The sequence below is a fragment of the Amblyomma americanum genome, chromosome 7 (assembly GCF_052857255.1).
Source record: "Amblyomma americanum isolate KBUSLIRL-KWMA chromosome 7, ASM5285725v1, whole genome shotgun sequence".
NCBI classification, from domain to species: Eukaryota; Metazoa; Arthropoda; class Arachnida; order Ixodida; family Ixodidae; genus Amblyomma; species Amblyomma americanum.
In genome coordinates this window covers 76,111,148-76,135,871 of record NC_135503.1, presented here as the reverse complement: position 1 = coordinate 76,135,871, position 24,724 = coordinate 76,111,148, and the positions used below count along the sequence as shown (strand labels likewise).

At 46.7% G+C, this 24,724-nt stretch overlaps 1 protein-coding gene across 1 annotated transcript in view; it reads left to right on the top strand.

Moving 5' to 3' along the window:
- The window catches only part of LOC144097817 (uncharacterized), a 30,324-nt gene extending 8,590 nt beyond the window's left edge, over positions 1–21,734 (top strand). The window contains exons 5-7 of the mRNA XM_077630443.1: positions 902–1,143; positions 3,205–3,429; positions 21,566–21,734. Of these exons, the coding sequence (XP_077486569.1) occupies positions 902–1,143; positions 3,205–3,429; positions 21,566–21,719 (621 nt within the window). The 3' untranslated portion in view covers positions 21,720–21,734. The remainder of the gene's footprint in view (positions 1–901; positions 1,144–3,204; positions 3,430–21,565) is intronic.
- The last annotated feature ends 2,990 nt before the right edge of the window (positions 21,735–24,724 follow it).

Below are 24,724 nucleotides of genomic sequence, written 5' to 3'. Positions count from 1 at the left end.
AAATGGTACAAATCTAAGATAAAGTGATTCTTTGAAGTAAAGTACGAAACGTTTCCCCAGATGAGCAGTCAATGGCATTTTTGGGGAGCTTGTTCCAAACAGATATGACATGCGGAAAGAAAAAGTTCTGATAAACGTTAGTTCGACATTTGACCCCCAAGCAGAATACGTTCAATTATTGCACAAGTATTTCCACATGTCATTCATGAATCGTGTACTTGTGCAAATTCTCTCAACATAGCGTTTTAATCCAGCTTTATCGACCTTTTGAATTACCCCAATGGATTCCCTTCGTAATATCTGGGCCTTCTTTTAACAGCCCCAGCTGGTTTTTTTTTCTGCTGACATAATTTGTGTTGTGCTTCCGTTGAATTAGAGATTATTTTTTGTGCATTAGCTTTTTTTCGTGCACAGATATCCTTCTCACCCAATTTATTAGTTCTTTTTAATGGGTTCCTTGAAACTAATTTTGTTCGGAATTTCCTCCCTTCCGTAGCGGAGCTCAGCCCGTGTCCGCCCGCACAGGTTTTGCCGTGAACGTCTGATGCCAATCATCCAACCGCCCCTGCTTTTGCCTCTTCGTGTGCATAACCATGCTGCCATACGAAAATCCTGAGCCCATTATTTTTTCCGCATATTTTCCTGCACTTCGCACTCGTTGTCCACCCAAAATACTGTTTCTTTATGACCACTGTACCCTCGTGCCCTTAACTTCGATAGCTACCTTTCTTCAGGGCACCTTCTCCTAGTTGTTGCTCACACAGGGATATTTTTTTTATCCCGAGTGACTGACGAGATTTTCGAAGTCAGATTCGAAGCTTGGGGGACGAAAACGGGACTAATGTGACCCCACGTGCGGTGCTCTTCTATCCCCTTTCACTGCTCTCTCTCGCGTCCACAGTCGCAGAGCAGGTGCGGCGAGGGCATGTACCGGTTCTGCGGCGTGCTGTACCACCTGTACCACTACCGGGCCAGCACCGACACGTGCGTGTTCACCGTGACGGACCATGTGCGCGTGTGCAACCGGAGCCCCGACCGGTTCGCCACGGCGGAGCAGTGCCACCGCGCATGCGCGCTGCGAAACGAGTACGGCGAGAAGCCTGAAGTGTGCTCGACCGGTCCTCTCTTCGCGCCTTGCACCTGGTGAGCACATCTCTTTCTCCTGTGTCTACTAGTTTTTTTTACTACCTTTTATTTGTGAAATTTCTCTCTATTATTTCATTGACGAATTTTTCAAGCTAGAATACAATTTTAGTGTCAGAACTAAACGAAACATGTTTTATTATCACAAAAGTGCTCGGTAGGTCGTGAAATACGCATCTAGACGTTTCAGAATTCCTTGAGCTGTTTAATAAGTCGCTCAGCAGTTACCCAGGGAGCCAAGATAGCTCAAATCCCCCAGAAGTTTCCCGGAAGAATTTTTTCCTGCAGTAGATTAAAGCTGCTTGCTGTCGCGGTGAGCGCCAATGTGCAGGAACGAAGAAGCCGAAGGCAGAGAAGACTTCGAGCTCCGTGGTTTCTTCTGCAAGTACGCTACGCTTTTCGCAGCGAGTGTTCTTTCTCGCGTCGCTGAGATACTATTTCTTTTTGGTGGGAAAAGTGTTTTTGAAAATTATTGAATGCTGTCACTAAAAAAATACGTAACCGAAATATATGGGAAAATGTCGTTATCAGGGAGCATTTCTTAATTCAACGTTACCTTTATAGCACCGCATTTTGTTAAAAAAATTTGTGAGTTCTGTCATCACTGGTTTCAGGGAATTCACGGGATTGAAATTCCTCGTCATGGAAACTGCGTGCAACCGTATGAGTTAATAGTATTTTTGATGTTTGACCCAGTGACCTTTACAACTGACAGGTGCCATCCATGAGGGCTCGACACATTGCTGACTTTTCTGTTATGGGACATTATTACATTGTACTTCCTTTTTTGCTCCCACCTTGTGTAATACCCCCTTAGGGGCCCTCAAGAGATAAAGAAAAGATGATGATGATGATGAGAGTGGTGACCGCATGATGGCCGTTGAGGAGCACCATACTTTTTGACGGTGTAATCGTTCTCGAATGCAGTGTATCGCGGGGGCTTTATATTCATATTTGCTCTGTAGGCGCATTGCTCATCGTAAAGAATTTCCACGACAGTCCTGAATTTTCCTGTGTTTACTTGTCATTGTGTGATCGAAATATATGATCCATGTGAGAACGATCCCATTGACAGCAAGAACCCATATCCCGGTAGAATTCCACACTAATCTGTTTGCGGGAAGCCGTCATATGTTATTCATGGAGGCCAGAGGCGGTGATTTATCCCAGAGTGTCGAGAAAAATTCGCTCAACTTATGAGCCTTAAAATATTTGGCAGCCATGGAGGAGCCAACCGCAGTAAGTATGTCGGTATGGTTGCGAACGTTAGACAGAATAGTAGAAAAGTAGTTTAAACTTTCGCAGATGATACGCGACAAGGGCTATGCGCTCAAAGCAAGCAATCACCGCGCAGATATATTGCGACTTCGTATGAAGAGCGACCTCTCTCACGAGACACACGAGGATATGGGGTGTTTCGGCCGGCGTGGAAGCCGCTGCAATGCCAACGCCGTCAAAAAAGCTCATCGAGGGTGACCTCATATGAGTAAACTGGTGCCAGTAAATTGGCAGTAGCAGAGGGATTTGCGAATTTATAATAGGTCCCTTGTACTAATGTCACTAAAGCCATTGGTTGAGCAGCACTGCGTCATGTGGACCTCTCATTCGATCTACAAGGCCTTCCATAAAAAAAATTGGCAAGGGCTTAACTTGGCTAACCCTGGAGTTCAGCGAAAAGCGAGGACGCTTGCTAAGCGTCTGAGGCTCGTCCATGGCAGCTCCGGTACACGCTCGCGACAGCCGTTATATATATACCCACACGACCACATGGCAGTCACGTGGTAGCGCATGGTCTCTCGACATCCCCATCGGAAGTCATGTCATGTCATGGCTTCACATCATCCCATCAGATGTTCTTAAAGTCAAAGGTCAACCCAAAGATCAACTAAAGATAACTGGTAAGGTAAGGGGTCAAGGGTTCGACACCATAACTGTGTACCACGTATGGTGATACGCGGCTAACACGGTTGGGCTGAAGGTCGTTCAAGGTTATTCTCCGACCTACGCTACGACTGCTTTAACTAGCGTTGTGAAGGTTTTCGAATCAAAACTTGAGCGCAGGCTTGACGTGAAGCCGACGTGGGCCATCTTCGATGGCAACCGCTGCTTGCGTTGGCCCTTCCCCGACGGCCTCTGTCCGGCGCCCAATAGTAGCTTCGTGTTTGCCAGCCGCCGAGACTGCGCCCAAAGGTGTATTCCGCCGCCGCCCAAGACGAACGGCTCTTCCGGTGAGCCATGTCCCGTCGGTCCCGGACCAGCAGCGACATGCAGCCCTGATGTACTCAGGTGAGACGGCGACACCTGATCGGCTTCCTTATGGGGCCCCAGGTGCTGCAGGTCGGCGCCACGCGACTATGCGGCACCGAATCGAACGGTTGGGGGATCTCTGTGTTCAAGTCTTCCGACGACCCAATTTATTGCTGTTCTTCTGGCAGACACACACTCCGTTACCAAGACCGAGCATTCAGTCCTTTGTGTACTGGCTCATGTGCTGACAAAAACGTGAGTTCCTGCGGCGAGGGTTACCTGCAGCACCATATCGCAAAAGTCAACCGCATAATTAAAAACGGATACGTGCATGCGCAGCAGCATGCCAAGAAAATTCCGGGCAAGCGCATTTTTTAACGGGAAGTTGTTTACAAACGCCGTTTTTTTTCGAATATCTTGATATTGCATCATAACAATTAATATTCCCGCCGATATCTCCTCACCACGCTTCTAGTTATCTGCTATTTATCGTCAGAAGCGCACCCTATTTGTTTTCTATGACACTCTTCATGATGATTAATTTTTAAGGCGGAAGCGCATCTGTGGCCGGAGAGCTCCATAGCACAAGTTTTTTTTTGTTTTACTCAAGAAGGGGTCAACGAACCGTTTTCCAAGCACTTAACCCTAAAGAAGCCGTGACCCAAGCAAGGGGAAACCTTGTACACATTGAATCATCGGTGGGCACCCGGCGGCACTGGGGATAGAACCCCGCACCTCCCGCATGCGAGGCGGATGCTCAGTCTATATGGCAATCTTAACTATTCGGTACGAGTGCAAGACAAACATTAAGACGAAGATTTTGCTACGCATTGAAAGTTTAGAACATTTCTATCAAATCATCAAAACAATATCTCGCAATATTCTACAGTTACCGCACAATTAAACGCATGTTTAAGAAAGCGGAACTTCAAATGGGCGGCGGTGCTCAGTCGCCAGAGCACCTAACTTTTCAGAAATGAAACGTGAGTATAAACAGATGATATGCATCCGCACTACAGGCACTTTGACGTAGCAGTGGCGCATGAGCCAGAAGGAAAACAACTGCATCGGCCTGTGTCTTAACTATTATCAGTGCATTACGAACATTAGGGTCGGAGCGACAGGAATACCGACGAATGCATTATCGGCCACCCAGCCTTTCATTTGAAAAGGTGCAAGTGCTGGAAGCTAATCACCACCATCCTAATTACGGTGAGCATGCGTGTTGCCTACCGCAAATGGCGACAACTATGATGAGATGGTATTGAAGGTATCGCTGGTCCCGCGTGTCCGTATTGTTAACGCAGCGCTATCTTTCTGAAAAAAAAAAAAATATCCGACTCATTGGCTCCCGCCTGCACTAAGCTAGCGTTGCACAAAAATACTGAAGCCGACAAAAAAAAACTAGGCACACCAAATTTGCCCTAATAGTTCGATAAAACGAATATCTTTGCTCCTAAACTCTTGCTTTCTGTGTGGGGGAAATGCGAAGTTATTCACGCCATTTACCCAGGCGAGCTGCTCAGCTGTCTTTCCTACCAAAATAAGGCAGTCGTCCACGTAATTTTGTGTTAATCTTCTCCACTGCGGCCATCTTGAGCACTCGAACAGTACTACTGTCGGAAACGTCAATGTTATTTGAGCGATGGTGGAGCCGGGTGGCACGGCGCAAATTTCATTGCAGTTGTCAATGTCTACTTCATGATGACAATGCACGAAAAACACAAAGTGGTCTGCTTTACACATTAACTTGGGTCGCCTTTTGTAAACCTTATTTTTCCTTTCTTTCCTTTTGCCCCTTCTACCGCTGAAAGCTTCCGTCTGTGACGTCAGGGCAGAGATCTGGCAAACACACTCACCCGGGTCTGATCAGTGCCAGAAAAAGGCTAAAAAAATACGGCCCCCCTACTTCATGATGACGATGCATCAAAAACACAAAGTGGTCTGCTTACACGTTAGCTTGGGTCGCCTTTTGTAAACCTTATTTTTCCTTTCTTTCCTTTTGCCCCTTTTACCGCTGAAAGCTTCCGTCTGTGACGTCAGGGCAGAGAGCTGGCAAACACTCTCACCCGGGTCTGATCAGTGCCAGAAAAAGGCTAAAAAAATACGGCCCCCCCTACTTCATGATGACGATGCACCAAAAACACAAAGTGGTCTGCTTACACGTTAACTTGGGTCGCCTTTTGTAAACCTTATTTTTCCTTTCTTTCCTTTTGCCCCTTTTACCGCTGAAAGCTTCCGTCTGTGACGTCAGGGCAGAGAGCTGGCAAACACTCTCACCCGGGTCTGATCAGTGCCAGAAAAAGGCTAAAAAAATACGGCCCCCTACTTCATGATGACGATGCACCAAAAACACAAAGTGGTCTGCTTACACGTTAACTTGGGTCGCCTTTTGTAAACCTTATTTTTCCTTTCTTTCCTTTTGCCCCTTTTACCGCTGAAAGCTTCCGTCTGTGACGTCAGGGCAGAGAGCTGGCAAACACTCTCACCCGGGTCTGATCAGTGCCAGAAAAAGGCTAAAAAAATACGGCCCCCCTACTTCATGATGACGATGCACCAAAAACACAAAGTGGTCTGCTTACACGTTAGCTTGGGTCGCCTTTTGTAAACCTTATTTTTCCTTTCTTTCCTTTTGCCCCTTTTACCGCTGAAAGCTTCCGTCTGTGACGTCAGGGCAGAGAGCTGGCAAACACTCTCACCCGGGTCTGATGAGTGCCAGAAAAAGGCTAAAAAAATACGGCCCCCCTACTTCATGATGACGATGCACGAAAAACACAAAGTGGTCTGCTTACACGTTAACTTGGGTCGCCTTTTGTAAACCTTATTTTTCCTTTCTTTCCTTTTGCCCCTTTTACCGCTGAAAGCTTCCGTCTGTGACGTCAGGGCAGAGAGCTGGCAAACACTCTCACCCGAGTCTGATCAGTGCCAGAAAAAAGCTAAATAAATACGGCCCCCCTACTTCATGATGACGATGCACCAAAAACACAAAGTGGTCTCCTTACACGTTAACTTGGGTCGCCTTTTGTAAACCTTATTTTTCCTTTCTTTCCTTTTGCCCCTTTTACGTCAGGGCAGAGAGCTGGCAAACACTCTCACCCGGGTCTGATCAGTGCCAGAAAAAGGCTTAAAAAATACGGCCCCCCTACTTCATGATGACGATGCACCAAAAACACAAAGTGGTCTGCTTACACGTTAACTTGGGTCGCCTTTTGTAAACCTTATTTTTCCTTTCTTTCCTTTTGCCCCTTTTACCGCTGAAAGCTTCCGTCTGTGACGTCAGGGCAGAGAGCTGGCAAACACTCTCACCCGGGTCTGATCAGTGCCAGAAAAAGGCTAAAAAAACACGGCCCCCCTACTTCATGATGACGATGCACCAAAAACACAAAGTGGTCTGCTTACACGTTAACTTGGGTCGCCTTTTGTAAACCTTATTTTTCCTTTCTTTCCTTTTGCCCCTTTTACCGCTGAAAGCTTCCGTCTGTGACGTCAGGGCAGAGAGCTGGCAAACACTCTCACCCGGGTCTGATCAGTGCCAGAAAAAGGCTAAAAAAATACGGCCCCCCTACTTCATGATGACGATGCACCAAAAACACAAAGTGGTCTGCTTACACGTTAACTTGGGTCGCCTTTTGTAAACCTTATTTTTCCTTTCTTTCCTTTTGCCCCTTTTACCGCTGAAAGCTTCCGTCTGTGACGTCAGGGCAGAGAGCTGGCAAACACTCTCACCCGGGTCTGATCAGTGCCAGAAAAAGGCTAAAAAAATACGGCCCCCCTACTTCATGATGACGATGCACCAAAAACACAAAGTGGTCTGCTTACACGTTAACTTGGGTCGCCTTTTGTAAACCTTATTTTTCCTTTCTTTCCTTTTGCCCCTTTTACGTCAGGGCAGAGAGCTGGCAAACACTCTCACACGGGTCTGATCAGTGCCAGAAAAAGGCTTAAAAAATACGGCCCCCCTACTTCATGATGACGATGCACCAAAAACACAAAGTGGTCTGCTTACACGTTAACTTGGGTCGCCTTTTGTAAACCTTATTTTTCCTTTCTTTCCTTTTGCCCCTTTTACCGCTGAAAGCTTCCGTCTGTGACGTCAGGGCAGAGAGCTGGCAAACACTCTCACCCGGGTCTGATCAGTGCCAGAAAAAGGCTAAAAAAATACGGCCCCCCTACTTCATGATGACGATGCACCAAAAACACAAAGTGGTCTGCTTGCACGTTAACTTGGGTCGCCTTTTGTAAACCTTATTTTTCCTTTCTTTCCTTTTGCCCCTTTTACCGCTGAAAGCTTCCGTCTGTGACGTCAGGGCAGAGAGCTGGCAAATACTCTCACCCGGGTCTGATCAGTGCCAGAAAAAGGCTAAAAGAATACGGCCCCCCTACTTCATGATGACGATGCACCAAAAACACAAAGTGGTCTGCTTACACGTTAACTTGGGTCGCCTTTTGTAAACCTTATTTTTCCTTTCTTTCCTTTTGCCCCTTTTACCGCTGAAAGCTTCCGTCTGTGACGTCAGGGCAGAGAGCTGGCAAACACTCTCACCCGGGACTGATCAGTGCAAGAAAAAGGCTAAAAAAATACGGCCCCCCTACTTCATGATGACGATGCACCAAAAACACAAAGTGGTCTGCTTACACGTTAACTTGGGTCGCTTTCTTTCCTTTTGCCCCTTTTACCGCTGAAAGCTTCCGTCTGTGACGTCAGGGCAGAGAGCTGGCAAACACTCTCACCCGGGTCTGATCAGTGCCAGAAAAAGGCTAAAAAAATACGGCCCCCCTACTTCATGATGACGATGCACCAAAAACACAAAGTGGTCTGCTTACACGTTAACTTGGGTCGCCTTTTGTAAACCTTATTTTTCCTTTCTTTCCTTTTGCCCCTTTTACCGCTGAAAGCTTCCGTCTGTGACGTCAAGGCAGAGAGCTGGTAAACACTCTCACCCGGGTCTGATCAGTGCCAGAAAAAGGCTAAAAAAACACGGCCCCCCTACTTCATGATGACGATGCACCAAAAACACAAAGTGGTCTGCTTACACGTTAACTTGGGTCGCTTTTTGTAAACCTTATTTTTCCTTTCTTTCCTTTTGCCCCTTTTACCGCTGAAAGCTTCCGTCTGTCACGTCAGGGCAGAGAGCTGGTAAACACTCTCACCCGGGTCTGATCAGTACCACAAAAAGGCTAAAAAAATACGGCCCCCCTACTTCATGATGACGATGCACCAAAAACACAGTGGTCTGCTTACACGTTAACTTGGGTCGCCTTTTGTAAACCTTATTTTTCCTTTCTTTCCTTTTGCCCCTTTTACCGCTGAAAGCTTCCGTCTGTGACGTCAGGGCAGAGAGCTGGCAAACACTCTCACCCGGGTCTGATCAGTGCCAGAAAAAGGCTAAAAAAATACGGCCCCCCTACTTCATGATGACGATGCACGAAAAACACAAAGTGGTCTGCTTACACGTTAACTTGGGTCGCCTTTTGTACACCTTATTTTTCCTTTCTTTCATTTTGCCCCTTTTACCGCTGAAAGCTTCCGTCTGTGACGTCAGGGCAGAGAGCTGGCAAACACTCTCACCCGGGTCTGATCAGTGCCAGAAAAAGGCTAAAAAAATACGGCCCCCCTACTTCATGATGACGATGCACCAAAAACAAAGTGGTCTGCTTACACGTTAACTTGGGTCGCCTTTTGTAAACCTTATTTTTCCTTTCTTTCCTTTTGCCCCTTTTACCGCTGAAAGCTTCCGTCTGTGACGTCAGGGCAGAGAGCTGGCAAACACTCTCACCCGGGTCTGATCAGTGCCAGAAAAAGGCTAAAAAAATACGGCCCCCCTACTTCATGATGACGATGCACCAAAAACACAAAGTGGTCTGCTTACACGTTAACTTGGGTCGCCTTTTGTAAACCTTATTTTTCCTTTCTTTCCTTTTGCCCCTTTTACCGCTGAAAGCTTCCGTCTGTGACGTCAGGGCAGAGAGCTGGCAAACACTCTCACCCGGGTCTGATGAGTGCCAGAAAAAGGCTAAAAAAATACGGCCCCCCTACTTCATGATGACGATGCACGAAAAACACAAAGTGGTCTGCTTACACGTTAACTTGGGTCGCCTTTTGTAAACCTTATTTTTCCTTTCTTTCCTTTTGCCCCTTTTACCGCTGAAAGCTTCCGTCTGTGACGTCAGGGCAGAGAGCTGGCAAACACTCTCACCCGGGTCTGATCAGTGCCAGAAAAAGGCTAAAAAAATACGGCCCCCCTACTTCATGATGACGATGCACCAAAAACACAAAGTGGTCTGCTTACACGTTAACTTGGGTCGCCTTTTGTAAACCTTATTTTTCCTTTCTTTCCTTTTGCCCCTTTTACCGCTGAAAGCTTCCGTCTGTGACGTCAGGGCAGAGAGCTGGCAAACACTCTCACCCGGGTCTGATCAGTGCCAGAAAAAGGCTAAAAAAATACGGCCCACCTACTTCATGATGACGATGCACCAAAAACACAAAGTGGTCTGCTTACACGTTAACTTGGGTCGCCTTTTGTAAACCTTATTTTTCCTTTCTTTCCTTTTGCCCCTTTTACCGCTGAAAGCTTCCGTCTGTGACGTCAGGGCGGAGACCTGGCAAACACTCTCACCCGGGTCTGATCAGTGCCAAAAAAAGGCTAAAAAAATACGGCCCCCCTACTTCATGATGACGATGCACCAAAAACACAAAGTGGTCTGCTTACACGTTAACTTGGGTCGCCTTTTGTAAACCTCATTTTTCCTTTCTTTCCTTTTGCCCCTTTTACCGCTGAAAGCTTCCGTCTGTGACTTCAGGGCAGAGAGCTGGTAAACACTCTCACCCGGGTCTGATCAGTGCCAGAAAAAGGCTAAAAAAATACGGCCCCCCTACTTCATGATGACGATGCACCAAAAACACAGTGGTCTGCTTACACGTTAACTTGGGTCGCCTTTTGTAAACCTTATTTTTCCTTTCTTTCCTTTTGCCCCTTTTACCGCTGAAAGCTTCCGTCTTTGACGTCAGGGCAGAGAGCTGGCAAACACTCTCACCCGGGTCTGATCAGTGCCAGAAAAAGGCTAAAAAAATACGGCCCCCCTACTTCATGATGACGATGCACGAAAAACACAGTGGTCTGCTTACACGTTAACTTGGGTCGCCTTTTGTAAACCTTATTTTTCCTTTCTTTCCTTTTGCCCCTTTTACCGCTGAAAGCTTCCGTCTGTGACGTCAGGGCAGAGAGCTGGCAAACACTCTCACCCGGGTCTGATCAGTGCCAGAAAAAGGCTAAAAAAATACGGCCCCCCTACTTCATGATGACGATGCACCAAAAACACAAAGTGGTCTGCTTACACGTTAACTTGGGTCACCTTTTGTAAACCTTATTTTTCCTTTCTTTCCTTTTGCCCCTTTTACCGCTGAAAGCTTCCGTCTGTGACGTCAGGGCAGAGAGCTGGCAAACACTCTCACCCGGGTCTGATCAGTGCCAGAAAAAGGCTAAAAAAATACGGCCCCCCTACTTCATGATGACGATGCACCAAAAACACAAAGTGGTGTGCTTACACTTTAACTTGGGTCGCCTTTTGTGAACCTTATTTTTCCTTTCTTTCCTTTTGCCCCTTTTACCGCTGAAAGCTTCCGTCTGTGACGTCAGGGCAGAGAGCTGGCAAACACTCTCACCCGGGTCTGATGAGTGCCAGAAAAAGGCTAAAAAAATACGGCCCCCCTACTTCATGATGACGATGCACGAAAAACACAAAGTGGTCTGCTTACACGTTAACTTGGGTCGCCTTTTGTAAACCTTATTTTTCCTTTCTTTTCTTTTGCCCCTTTTACCGCTGAAAGCTTCCGTCTGTGACGTCAGGGCAGAGAGCTGGCAAACACTCTCACCCGGGTCTGATCAGTGCCAGAAAAAGGCTAAAAAAATACGGCCCCCCTACTTCATGATGACGATGCACCAAAAACACAGTGGTCTGCTTACACGTTAACTTGGGTCGCCTTTTGTAAACCTTATTTTTCCTTTCTTTCCTTTTGCCCCTTTTACCGCTGAAAGCTTCCGTCTGTGACGTCAGGGCAGAGAGCTGGCAAACACTCTCACCCGGGTCTGATCAGTGCCAGAAAAAGGCTAAAAAAATACGGCCCCCCTACTTCATGATGACGATGCACCAAAAACACAAAGTGGTCTGCTTACACGTTAACTTGGGTCGCCTTTTGTAAACCTTATTTTTCCTTTCTTTCCTTTTGCCCCTTTTACCGCTGAAAGCTTCCGTCTGTGACGTCAGGGCAGAGAGCTGGCAAACACTCTCACCCGGGTCTGATCAGTGCCAGAAAAAGGCTAAAAAAATACGGCCCCCCTACTTCATGATGACGATGCACCAAAAACACAAAGTGGTCTGCTTACACGTTAACTTGGGTCGCCTTTTGTAAACCTTATTTTTCCTTTCTTTCCTTTTGCCCCTTTTACCGCTGAAAGCTTCCGTCTGTGACGTCAGGGCAGAGAGCTGGCAAACACTCTCACCCGGGTCTGATCAGTGCCAGAAAAAGGCTAAAAAAATACGGCCCCCCTACTTCATGATGACGATGCACCAAAAACACAAAGTGGTCTGCTTACACGTTAACTTGGGTCGCCTTTTGTAAACCTTATTTTTCCTTTCTTTCCTTTTGCCCCTTTTACCGCTGAAAGCTTCCGTCTGTGACGTCAGAGCAGAGAGCTGGTAAACACTCTCACCCGGGTCTGATCAGTGCCAGAAAAAGGCTAAAAAAATACGGCCCCCCTACTTCATGATGACGATGCACCAAAAACACAGTGGTCTGCTTACACGTTAACTTGGGTCGCCTTTTGTAAACCTTATTTTTCCTTTCTTTCCTTTTGCCCCTTTTACCGCTGAAAGCTTCCGTCTGTGACGTCAGGGCAGAGAGCTGGCAAACACTCTCACCCGGGTCTGATGAGTGCCAGAAAAAGGCTAAAAAAATACGGCCCCCCTACTTCATGATGACGATGCACGAAAAACACAAAGTGGTCTGCTTACACGTTAACTTGGGTCGCCTTTTGTAAACCTTATTTTTCCTTTCTTTCCTTTTGCCCCTTTTACCGCTGAAAGCTTCCGTCTGTGACGTCAGGGCAGAGAGCTGGCAAACACTCTCACCCGGGTCTGATCAGTGCCAGAAAAAGGCTAAAAAAATACGGCCCCCCTACTTCATGATGACGATGCACCAAAAACACAAAGTGGTCTGCTTACACGTTAACTTGGGTCGCCTTTTGTAAACCTTATTTTTCCTTTCTTTCCTTTTGCCCCTTTTACCGCTGAAAGCTTCCGTCTGTGACGTCAGGGCAGAGAGCTGGCAAACACTCTCACCACCCGGGTCTGATCAGTGCCAGAAAAAGGCTAAAAAAATACGGCCCCCCTACTTCATGATGACGATGCACCAAAAACACAAAGTGGTCTGCGTACACGTTAACTTGGGTCGCCTTTTGTAAACCTTATTTTTCCTTTCTTTCCTTTTGCCCCTTTTACCGCTGAAAGCTTCCGTCTGTGACGTCAGGGCAGAGAGCTGGCAAACACTCTCACCCGGGTCTGATCAGTGCCAGAAAAAGGCTAAAAAAATACGCCCCCCTACTTCATGATGACGATGCACCAAAAACACAAAGTGGTCTGCTTACACGTTAACTTGGGTCGTCTTTTGTAAACCTTATTTTTCCTTTCTTTCCTTTTGCCCCTTTTAAGTCAGGGCAGAGAGCTGGCAAACACTCTCACCCGGGTCTGATCAGTGCCAGAAAAAGGCTTAAAAAATACGGCCCCCCTACTTCATGATGACGATGCACCAAAAACACAAAGTGGTCTGCTTACACGTTAACTTGGGTCGCCTTTTGTAAACCTTATTTTTCCTTTCTTTCCTTTTGCCCCTTTTACCGCTGAAAGCTTCCGTCTGTGACGTCAGGGCAGAGAGCTGGCAAACACTCTCACCCGGGTCTGATCAGTGCCAGAAAAAGGCTAAAAAAATACGGCCCCCCTACTTCATGATGACGATGCACCAAAAACACAAAGTGGTCTGCTTACACGTTAACTTGGGTCGCCTTTTGTAAACCTTATTTTTCCTTTCTATCCTTTTGCCCCTTTTACCGCTGAAAGCTTCCGTCTGTGACGTCAGGGCAGAGAGCTGGCAAACTCTCTCACCCGGGTCTGATCAGTGCCAGAAAAAGGCTAAAAGAATAGGGCTCCTACTTCATGATGACGATGCACCAAAAACACAAAGTGGTCTGCTTACACGTTAACTTGGGTCGCCTTTTGTAAACCTTATTTTTCCTTTCTTTCCTTTCGCCCCTTTTACCGCTGAAAGCTTCCGTCTGTGACGTCAGGGCAGAGAGCTGGCAAACACTCTCACCCGGGACTGATCAGTGCCAGAAAAAGGCTAAAAAAATACGGCCCCCCTACTTCATGATGACGATGCACCAAAAACACAAAGTGGTCTGCTTACACGTTAACTTGGGTCGCTTTTTGTAAACCTTATTTTTCCTTTCTTTCCTTTTGCCCCTTTTACCGCTGAAAGCTTCCGTCTGTGACGTCAGGGCAGAGAGCTGGCAAACACTCTCACCCGGGTCTGATGAGTGCCAGAAAAAGGCTAAAAAAATACGGCCCCCCTACTTCATGATGACGATGCACGAAAAACACAAAGTGGTCTGCTTACACGTTAACTTGGGTCGCCTTTTGTAAACCTTATTTTTCCTTTCTTTCCTTTTGCCCCTTTTACCGCTGAAAGCTTCCGTCTGTGACGTCAGGGCAGAGAGCTGGCAAACACTCTCACCCGGGTCTGATCAGTGCCAGAAAAAGGCTAAAAAAATACGGCCCCCCTACTTCATGATGACGATGCACCAAAAACACAGTGGTCTGCTTACACGTTAACTTGGGTCGCCTTTTGTAAACCTTATTTTTCCTTTCTTTCCTTTTGCCCCTTTTACCGCTGAAAGCTTTCGTCTGTGACGTCAGGGCAGAGAGCTGGCAAACACTCTCACCCGGGTCTGATCAGTGCAAGAAAAAGGCTAAAAAAATACGGCCCCCCTACTTCATGATGACGATGCACGAAAAACACAAAGTGGTCTGCTTACACGTTAACTTGGGTCGCCTTTTGTAAACCTTATTTTTCCTTTCTTTCCTTTTGCCCCTTTTACCGCTGAAAGCTTCCGTCTGTGACGTCAGGGCAGAGAGCTGGCAAACACTCTCACCCGGGTCTGATCAGTGCCAGAAAAAGGCTAAAAAAATACGGCCCCCCTACTTCATGATGACGATGCACCAAAAACACAAAGTGGTCTGCTTACACGTTAACTTGGGTCGCCTTTTGTAAACCTTATTTTTCCTTTCTTTCCTTTTGCCCCTTTTACCGCTGAAAGCTTCCGTCTGTGACGTCAGGGCAGAGAGCTGGCAAACACTCTCACCCGGGTCTGATCAGTGCCAGAAAAAGGCTAAAAAAATACGGCCCCCCTACTTCATGATGACGATGAACCAAAAACACAAAGTGGTCTGCTTACACGTTAACTAGGGTCGCCTTTTGTAAACCTTATTTTTCCTTTCTTTCCTTTTGCCCCTTTTACCGCTGAAAGCTTCCGTCTGTGACGTCAGGGCAGAGAGCTGGCAAACACTCTCACCCGGGTCTGATCAGTGCCAGAAAAAGGCTAAAAAAATACGGCCCCCCTACTTCATGATGACGATGCACCAAAAACACAAAGTGGTCTGCTTACACGTTAACTTGGGTCGCCTTTTGTAAACCTTATTTTTCCTTTCTTTCCTTTTGCCCCTTTTACCGCTGAAAGCTTCCGTCTGTGACGTCAGAGCAGAGAGCTGGTAAACACTCTCACCCGGGTCTGATCAGTGCCAGAAAAAGGCTAAAAAAATACGGCCCCCCTACTTCATGATGACGATGCACCAAAAACACAGTGGTCTGCTTACACGTTAACTTGGGTCGCCTTTTGTAAACCTTATTTTTCCTTTCTTTCCTTTTGCCCCTTTTACCGCTGAAAGCTTCCGTCTGTGACGTCAGGGCAGAGAGCTGGCAAACACTCTCACCCGGGTCTGATCAGTGCCAGAAAAAGGCTAAAAAAATACGGCCCCCTACTTCATGATGACGATGCACCAAAAACACAAAGTGGTCTGCTTACACGTTAACTTGGGTCGCCTTTTGTAAACCTTATTTTTCCTTTCTTTCCTTTTGCCCCTTTTACCGCTGAAAGCTTCCGTCTGTGACGTCAGGGCAGAGAGCTGGCAAACACTCTCACCACCCGGGTCTGATCAGTGCCAGAAAAAGGCTAAAAAAATACGGCCCCCCTACTTCATGATGACGATGCACCAAAAACACAAAGTGGTCTGCGTACACGTTAACTTGGGTCGCCTTTTGTAAACCTTATTTTTCCTTTCTTTCCTTTTGCCCCTTTTACCGCTGAAAGCTTCCGTCTGTGACGTCAGGGCAGAGAGCTGGCAAACACTCTCACCCGGGTCTGATCAGTGCCAGAAAAAGGCTAAAAAAATACGCCCCCCTACTTCATGATGACGATGCACCAAAAACACAAAGTGGTCTGCTTACACGTTAACTTGGGTCGTCTTTTGTAAACCTTATTTTTCCTTTCTTTCCTTTTGCCCCTTTTAAGTCAGGGCAGAGAGCTGGCAAACACTCTCACCCGGGTCTGATCAGTGCCAGAAAAAGGCTTAAAAAATACGGCCCCCCTACTTCATGATGACGATGCACCAAAAACACAAAGTGGTCTGCTTACACGTTAACTTGGGTCGCCTTTTGTAAACCTTATTTTTCCTTTCTTTCCTTTTGCCCCTTTTACCGCTGAAAGCTTCCGTCTGTGACGTCAGGGCAGAGAGCTGGCAAACACTCTCACCCGGGTCTGATCAGTGCCAGAAAAAGGCTAAAAAAATACGGCCCCCCTACTTCATGATGACGATGCACCAAAAACACAAAGTGGTCTGCTTACACGTTAACTTGGGTCGCCTTTTGTAAACCTTATTTTTCCTTTCTATCCTTTTGCCCCTTTTACCGCTGAAAGCTTCCGTCTGTGACGTCAGGGCAGAGAGCTGGCAAACACTCTCACCCGGGTCTGATCAGTGCCAGAAAAAGGCTAAAAGAATAGGGCTCCTACTTCATGATGACGATGCACCAAAAACACAAAGTGGTCTGCTTACGCGTTAACTTGGGTCGCCTTTTGTAAACCTTATTTTTCCTTTCTTTCCTTTCGCCCCTTTTACCGCTGAAAGCTTCCGTCTGTGACGTCAGGGCAGAGAGCTGGCAAACACTCTCACCCGGGACTGATCAGTGCCAGAAAAAGGCTAAAAAAATACGGCCCCCCTACTTCATGATGACGATGCACCAAAAACACAAAGTGGTCTGCTTACACGTTAACTTGGGTCGCTTTTTGTAAACCTTATTTTTCCTTTCTTTCCTTTTGCCCCTTTTACCGCTGAAAGCTTCCGTCTGTGACGTCAGGGCAGAGAGCTGGCAAACACTCTCACCCTGGTCTGATCAGTGCCAGAAAAAGGCTAAAAAAATACGGCCCCCCCTACTTCATGATGACGATGCACCAAAAACACAAAGTGGTCTGCTTACACGTTAACTTGGGTCGCCTTTTGTAAACCTTATTTTTCCTTTCTTTCCTTTTGCCCCTTTTACCGCTGAAAGCTTCCGTCTGTGACGTCAGGGCAGAGAGCTGGTAAACACTCTCACCCGGGTCTGATCAGTGCCAGAAAAAGGCTACAAAAATACGGCCCCCCTACTTCATGATAACGATGCACCAAAAACACAAAGTGGTCTGCTTACACGTTAACTTGGGTCGCTTTTTGTAAACCTTATTTTTCCTTTCTTTCCTTTTGCCCCTTTTACCGCTGAAAGCTTCCGTCTGTGACGTCAGGGCAGAGAGCTGGTAAACACTCTCACCCGGGTCTGATCAGTGCCACAAAAAGGCTAAAAAAATACGGCCCCCCTACTTCATGATGACGATGCACCAAAAACACAGTGGTCTGCTTACACGTTAACTTGGGTCGCCTTTTGTAAACCTTATTTTTCCTTTCTTTCCTTTTGCCCCTTTTACCGCTGAAAGCTTCCGTCTGTGACGTCAGGGCAGAGAGCTGGCAAACACTCTCACCCGGGTCTGATCAGTGCCAGAAAAAGGCTAAAAAAATACGGCCCCCCTACTTCATGATGACGATGCACGAAAAACACAAAGTGGTCTGCTTACACGTTAACTTGGGTCGCCTTTTGTAAACCTTATTTTTCCTTTCTTTCCTTTTGCCCCTTTTACCGCTGAAAGCTTCCGTCTGTGACGTCAGGGCAGAGAGCTGGCAAACACTCTCACCCGGGTCTGATCAGTGCCAGAAAAAGGCTAAAAAAATACGGCCCCCCTACTTCATGATGACGATGCACCAAAAACACAAAGCGGTCTGCCTACGCGTTAACTTGGGTCGCCTTTTGTAAACCTTATTTTTCCTTTCTTTCCTTTTGCCCCTTTTACCGCTGAAAGCTTCTGTCTGTGACGTCAGGGCAGAGAGCTGGCAAACACTCTCACCCGGGTCTGATCAGTGCCAGAAAAAGGCTAAAAAAATACGGCCCCCCTACTTCATGATGACGATGCACCAAAAACACAAAGTGGTCTGCTTACACGTTAACTTGGGTCGCCTTTTGTAAACCTTATTTTTCCTTTCTTTCCTTTTGCCCCTTTTACCGCTGAAAGCTTCCGTCTGTGACGTCAGGGCAGATAGCTGGCAAACACTCTCACCCGGGTCTGATCAGTGCCAGAAAAAGGCTAAAAAAATACGGCCCCCCTACTTCATGATGACGATGCACCAAAAACACAAAGTGGTCTGCTTACACGTTAACTTGGGTCGCCTTTTGTAAACCTTATTTTTCCTTTCTTTCCTTTTGCCCCTTTTACCGCTGAAAGCTTCCGTCTGTGACGTCAGGGCAGAGAGCTGGCAAACACTCTCACCCGGGTCTGATCAGTGCCAGAAAAAGGCTAAAAAAATACGGCCCCCCTACTTCATGATGACGATGCACCAAAAACACAAAGTGTTCTGCTTACACGTTAACTTGGGTCGCCTTTTGTAAACCTTATTTTTCCTTTCTTTCCTTTTGCCCCTTTTACGTCAGGGCAGAGAGCTGGCAAACACTCTCACCCGGGTCTGATCAGTGCCAGAAAAAGGCCAAAAAAATACGGCCCCCCTACTTCATGATGACGATGCACCAAAAACACAAAGCGGTCTGCTTACATGTTAACTTGGGTCGCCTTTTGTAAACCTTATTTTACCTTTCTTTTCTTTTGCCCCTTTTACCGCTGAAAGCTTCCGTCTGTGACGTCAGGGCAGAGAGCTGGCAAACACTCTCACCCGGGTCTGATCAGTGCCAGAAAAAGGCTAAAAAAATACGGCCCCCCTACTTCATGATGACGATGCACCAAAAACACAAAGTGGTCTGCTTACACGTTAACTTGGGTCGCCTTTTGTAAACCTTATTTTTCCTTTCTTTCCTTTTGCCCCTTTTACCGCTGAAAGCTTCCGTCTGTGACGTCAGGGCAGAGAGCTGGCAAACACTCTCACCCGGGTCTGATCAGTGCCAGAAAAAGGCTAAAAAAATACGGCCCCCCTACTTCATGATGACTATGCACGAAAAACACAAAGTGGTCTGCTTACACGTTAACTTGGGTCGCCTTTTGTAAACCTTATTTTTCCTTTCTTTCCTTTTGCCCCTTTTACCGCTGAAAGCTTCCGTCTGTGACGTCAGGGCAGAGAGCTGGCAAACACTCTCACCCGGGTCTGATCAGTGCCAGAAAAAGGCTAAAAAAATTTGGCCCCCCTACTTCATGATGACGATGCACCAAAAACACAAAGTGGTCTGCTTACACGTTAACTTGGGTCGCCTTTTGTAAACCTTATTTTTCCTTTCTTTCCTTTTGCCCCTTTTACGTCGGGGCAGAGAGCTGGCAAACACTCTCACCCGGGTCTGATCAGTGCCAGAAAAAGGCTAAAAAAATACGGCCCCCCTACTTCATGATGACGATGCACCAAAAACACAAAGTGGTCTGCTTACACGTTAACTTGGGTCGCCTTTTGTAAACCTTATTTTTCCTTTCTTTCCTTTTGCCCCTTTTACCGCTGAAAGCTTCCGTCTGTGACGTCAGGGCAGAGAGCTGGCAAACACTCTCACCCGGGTCTGATCAGTGCCAGAAAAAGGCTAAAAAAATACGGCCCCCCTACTTCATGATGACGATGCACCAAAAACACAAAGTGGTCTGCTTACACGTTAACTTGGGTCGCCTTTTGTAAACCTTATTTTTCCTTTCTTTCCTTTTGCCCCTTTTACCGCTGAAAGCTTCCGTCTGTGACGTCAGGGCAGAGAGCTGGCAAACACTCTCACCCGGGTCTGATCAGTGCCAGAAAAAGGCTAAAAAAATACGGCCCCCCTACTTCATGATGACGATGCACCAAAAACACAAAGTGGTCTGCTTACACGTTAACTTGGGTCACCTTTTGTAAACCTTATTTTTCTTTTCTTTCCTTTTGCCCCTTTTACCGCTGAAAGCTTCCGTCTGTGACGTCAGGGCAGAGAGCTGGCAAACACTCTCACCCGGGTCTGATCAGTGCCAGAAAAAGGCTAAAAAAATACGGCCCCCCTACTTCATGATGACGATGCACCAAAAACACAAAGTGGTCTGCTTACACGTTAACTTGGGTCGCCTTTTGTAAACCTTATTTTTCCTTTCTTTCCTTTTGCCCCTTTTACCGCTGAAAGCTTCCGTCTGTGACGTCAGGGCAGAGAGCTGGCAAACACTCTCACCCGGGTCTGATCAGTGCCAGAAAAAGGCTAAAAAAATACGGCCCCCCTACTTCATGATGACGATGCACAAAAAACACAAAGTGGTCTGCTTACACGTTAACTTGGGTCGCCTTTTGTAAACCTTATTTTTCCTTTCTTTCCTTTTGCCCCTTTTACCGCTGAAAGCTTCCGTCTGTGACGTCAGGGCAGAGAGCTGGCAAACACTCTCACCCGGGTCTGATCAGTGCCAGAAAAAGGCTAAAAAAATACGGCCCCCCTACTTCATGATGACGATGCACCAAAAACACAAAGTGGTCTGCTTACACGTTAACTTGGGTCGCCTTTTGTAAACCTTATTTTTCCTTTCTTTCCTTTTGCCCCTTTTACCGCTGAAAGCTTCCGTCTGTGACGTCAGGGCAGAGAGCTGGCAAACACTCTCACCCGGGTCTGATCAGTGCCAGAAAAAGGCTAAAAAAATACGGCCCCCTACATCATGATGACGATGCACGAAAAACACAAAGTGGTCTGCTTACACGTTAACTTGGGTCGCCTTTTGTAAACCTTATTTTTCCTTTCTTTCCTTTTGCCCCTTTTGCCGCTGAAAGCTTCCGTCTGTGACGTCAGGGCAGAGAGCTGGCAAACACTCTCACCCGGGTCTGATCAGTGCCAGAAAAAGGCTAAAAAATACGTCCCCCCTACTTCATGATGACGATGCACCAAAAACACAAAGTGGTCTGCTTACACGTTAACTTGGGTCGCCTTTTGTAAACCTTATTTTTCCTTTCTTTCCTTTTGCCCCTTTTACCGATGAAAGCTTCCGTCTGTGACTTCAGGGCAGAGAGCTGGCAAACACTCTCACCCGGGTCTGATCAGTGCCAAAAAAAGGCTAAAAAATAGGCCCCCGATCTTCAGCTGCTTGAAGAAACACAGCGATCGGAGTAACGTTATGCACTTTTTATGAGTCCAACTGGCGCGCCCATAATTTGTGGAAAGCGAGGTGGCGTGTTCACAACAGCCCTGTTGGGACTCCTCACTGCCACGAAGCCGAAGCAGACGTGAGGTCGTATGCGAGCGATTTTTTTATTCGTTGGTAAAACATCAAATGCGGAGAATTTAAATCCTTCACATGCGTCGCATATATTTCTTTCATGGAAACAAGGTGTCACCGAAGTATCTGGTTCATTGCAGCCTTAAAAAGTGCTTAATGAAAGCAGGAAATTGCTATTCCAGAGGAAAAGGTTATCAATAAGAAGTTGTTTATCGTTGATGTACCGCTCGCCCTGTCGATTCTTCTTGTTTTCGCTAGTCAATCTGTGAAACAAATCCTGCTCATAGCAGAGCTTCAGGCTGTCGTGTCATGCATAACAGCCTCACGCCGGTTGCCGTCCACCGCAGGTTTCCCTACTTCGCCACCCACTCGTCCAACAAGTGCTACGTGGCCTCGGTGGGTTTCCTCAAGAAGCGACGATGCCTTGCGCCTCGTGCAATGTTCTTGAGTGATAAGAAGTGCCGAGAACAGTGCGTGCGGGGTCAGCTTAAAGGGACGTGAAGCCACGCCACAGACTGCTGCGCTGCGATCGAGGTGCAGTTGCCCATTGCCTCTTGGAACGCGATGGGGCCGAGGTATCTGCAATGTGTTTTACGTACTCATCGGTATTTTATAATGTCAGTAGAAAGACTATTTGCTGTTCAAAAAAATAGAATACTTTTCTGATGTTGCAGTGGTGTCCGAAATAGTTTTCCGAATTTCCGCTTGTTTCTGATTATTTGCACGAAAAACTAGGATGTGAGTCTCACGTTATTATATAACTAATTTCTTGCACTGCCATTCACCGGTTTTCCACGGCGTTTTTTATAAGTTTTACTACAACACGTTTCCTGAAAACATAGTAGTTGTGATGTATTATTCTATCCAGTTTTTTCTCCTTATAAATATTGGCCTGAATTTACTTTCATGACTCTGCATGTCTGAGTTATGTGCACAAATTATAGTCATTGATAACTCGGGCTATACTAAATTTCTTATCTCTCAAGTAAGTGGAGAGCGGCCCGATGTAAAGGCTCGGTAAGAAAGTATGCTCCACCTGCTTCATTCTGTCTCACCGTGTGGGCATATGTACATTAAAATGTGCAAATAAAGAAGTTCAAGTCAGTATACCTTCAATTACAGGACTTCAAGTGCCTCACGCAACTCAACGCGCTAAGTACCAACATTGCAGGTACATTTTCCCAGTCACCACATGGACGCTCGCTTGCAGCCAAATTTTGTCGCCCTTACCCTGCAGCGTAAGTATTACACGTCCGCAGTAAGGCGCTCGCGCTGCACGACATCCTTCCAATCTTCCTTAGGTTAGCTCCAGACACTGAGAATTCATATTTCCTTCACAAAGACAGCTTCGCTCGAAAACTGTATATAATAGGAAGTACAGAACACTGCGCGCTTGAAACGCAATCTATTTCATAAACCTTTGTCGTTCGTCACTTTTCTTGCCTTCTATAAGCATACATTTCCCTTCAGGGTAGAGAGCAATGAGAGTTTTGCAATACTTTAGGCTTCGTTGTTTGCGCTCTCAAGTCGCAATCTTTCATGCCGTGTGAAGGATTGATGACGCACTTACTACGAACACACGGATGCTGAAATAGTGGGAAGTGGTTTGGAACGTAGTCTTTCTGCTGAAGTGTGCAAAAGAATATCGCCACATTAAGCACAGGCTAACGCACGTCATGTCCCGAGCACGTCTATCTTTCTGTTCAGACCACAGAATCTCATATGGAAGTCACCGCCCACCTCCAGGTAACAGGCAATAAGGCCACACTGTTCAGTGAGTAACATAGTCTCGCTATCAAGACAATAGCATGACAGGACCGTCCGAGTTCTCTCATCCCACACCATGATATGAGCTTGTCATAACGCTGACACTGACTATGCTGACATGCAGCATGCAGAATGCAACTTGCTTTACGTCTGAATAAAACTCTAAACTTGGATCATAGTGTCCACCGGCTGGTGCCGAGAAAACGCCGTCGTGCAGCTACTAACGTATTTAATTCAAGTTTTATATGAGTGTTTGCGGGCATAGGGTGTGCGCAGCTGGCAAATGACAGGGTTAATTGCAGAGACATGGGAGAGGCCTTTGTCCTGCAGTGGGCGTATTTAGGCTGATGATGATGATGAACAGAGCCGGAAATTGGCGCGTACTGCGCACTGGTCCTGTTTCAATTTTGTAAACAGTTGTTTAAAAAAAGCGACATGTTTAGAGTTTTACGGACTCTTTCAGCTGTCTTTAAGTCTGAAATTCTAGCTAGGGAACTGCCCACACCATCAACGTTTTATGTCGTAACGTCCCCAAATAGCGGCTAGAATGCTTCATGTCACCTGACCACATTCGTGGCGGAGCACGTACCACTGGGAGCTGCACGAATTTACTGTTCCTGCCGATTTCTCGCGATATATCGTTTTCCCATCTAAGTCAACAAAGAAAACTTTCAGTGGACCTTTCATCGAAGTTTTCAACATGCACTGCAAGTGATAGCAATGAAATCAACTATGTTAGTTTCTCATCCACCCCAAGAGGCATGCCAAACATAGCCTGCTGGCGTTACAGGCCTAACAGGAAGCACAATTTCTGAAGATTTAAGAGTGACGTTGTCTTCTTAACCCCTCACGGTAACAGGTATATGGAGCCACTCGAACAAAATTTGCTTTATTTTTTATTTTGTGTTTTGCAAAGTTTTCAACATGCAGGGTTCGCCAGTTGGCAAAGAATCCGGCTTTATAACGGAGTTCGGGCTACTGGTGACATGCCTGCACTAATTTACACAATAAAAAAATGACCAACCAGGGTCAGCTCCACTTCTTTAACCACCTATTTAATATCAGTTCGCAGCAGCCATAGATTCTGTCCTCATAAAAACATGTCAATATGAACCGACACCTCATGTTTTCGCCCGTGTTCTTCTCACCATTTCCACTTAACGAGCAAGAGAAACACGACGCCAACAATCGCCGTATTGTCTGCGCTGCCTTTCTCACCGCGCAAAGCCAATGTACTCCAAAGATGTGAAAGGGTTAGTCGCGAAAGCTGACAACCCATCTGCACGACGCGACATCCCCGTTCATAACACCGAGGTAAAAAGAGTCTTTGTATGCTTGTCGACTCCCACAGGATTAAGAACGAAATATAGCGAAAACGAAGCATGTATTTGCTGGCACCTTCTTGAAAGCTTCAGTCTGTCAGCCGTGATGTCAGCTTCAATTTCCTTTCATACCCGCGCCAGCCGCCGCCGCCGCCGCCGCCAGAAACTTCTTTAGGGGGAATTGCAGGTCAGATTCACTCTTTTAATTGTGTTCAGGAAACAGTCGCTGAACCCACTAAGCAAAAAAAAAAAAACCTTTTTCGCCTTGCTCAAACGTGTGCGTTTCTCATGCGCAAAGTGTCGGTTTGCAACGTGCGGTCGCTTCTACACCTGGGGAAATTCGTCGCTGAAATCGCACTCAACTAGGCACTGCGCAGTACGCTCTTCAAAAAGGCAAGTATCATCGCGCTGGAAAAA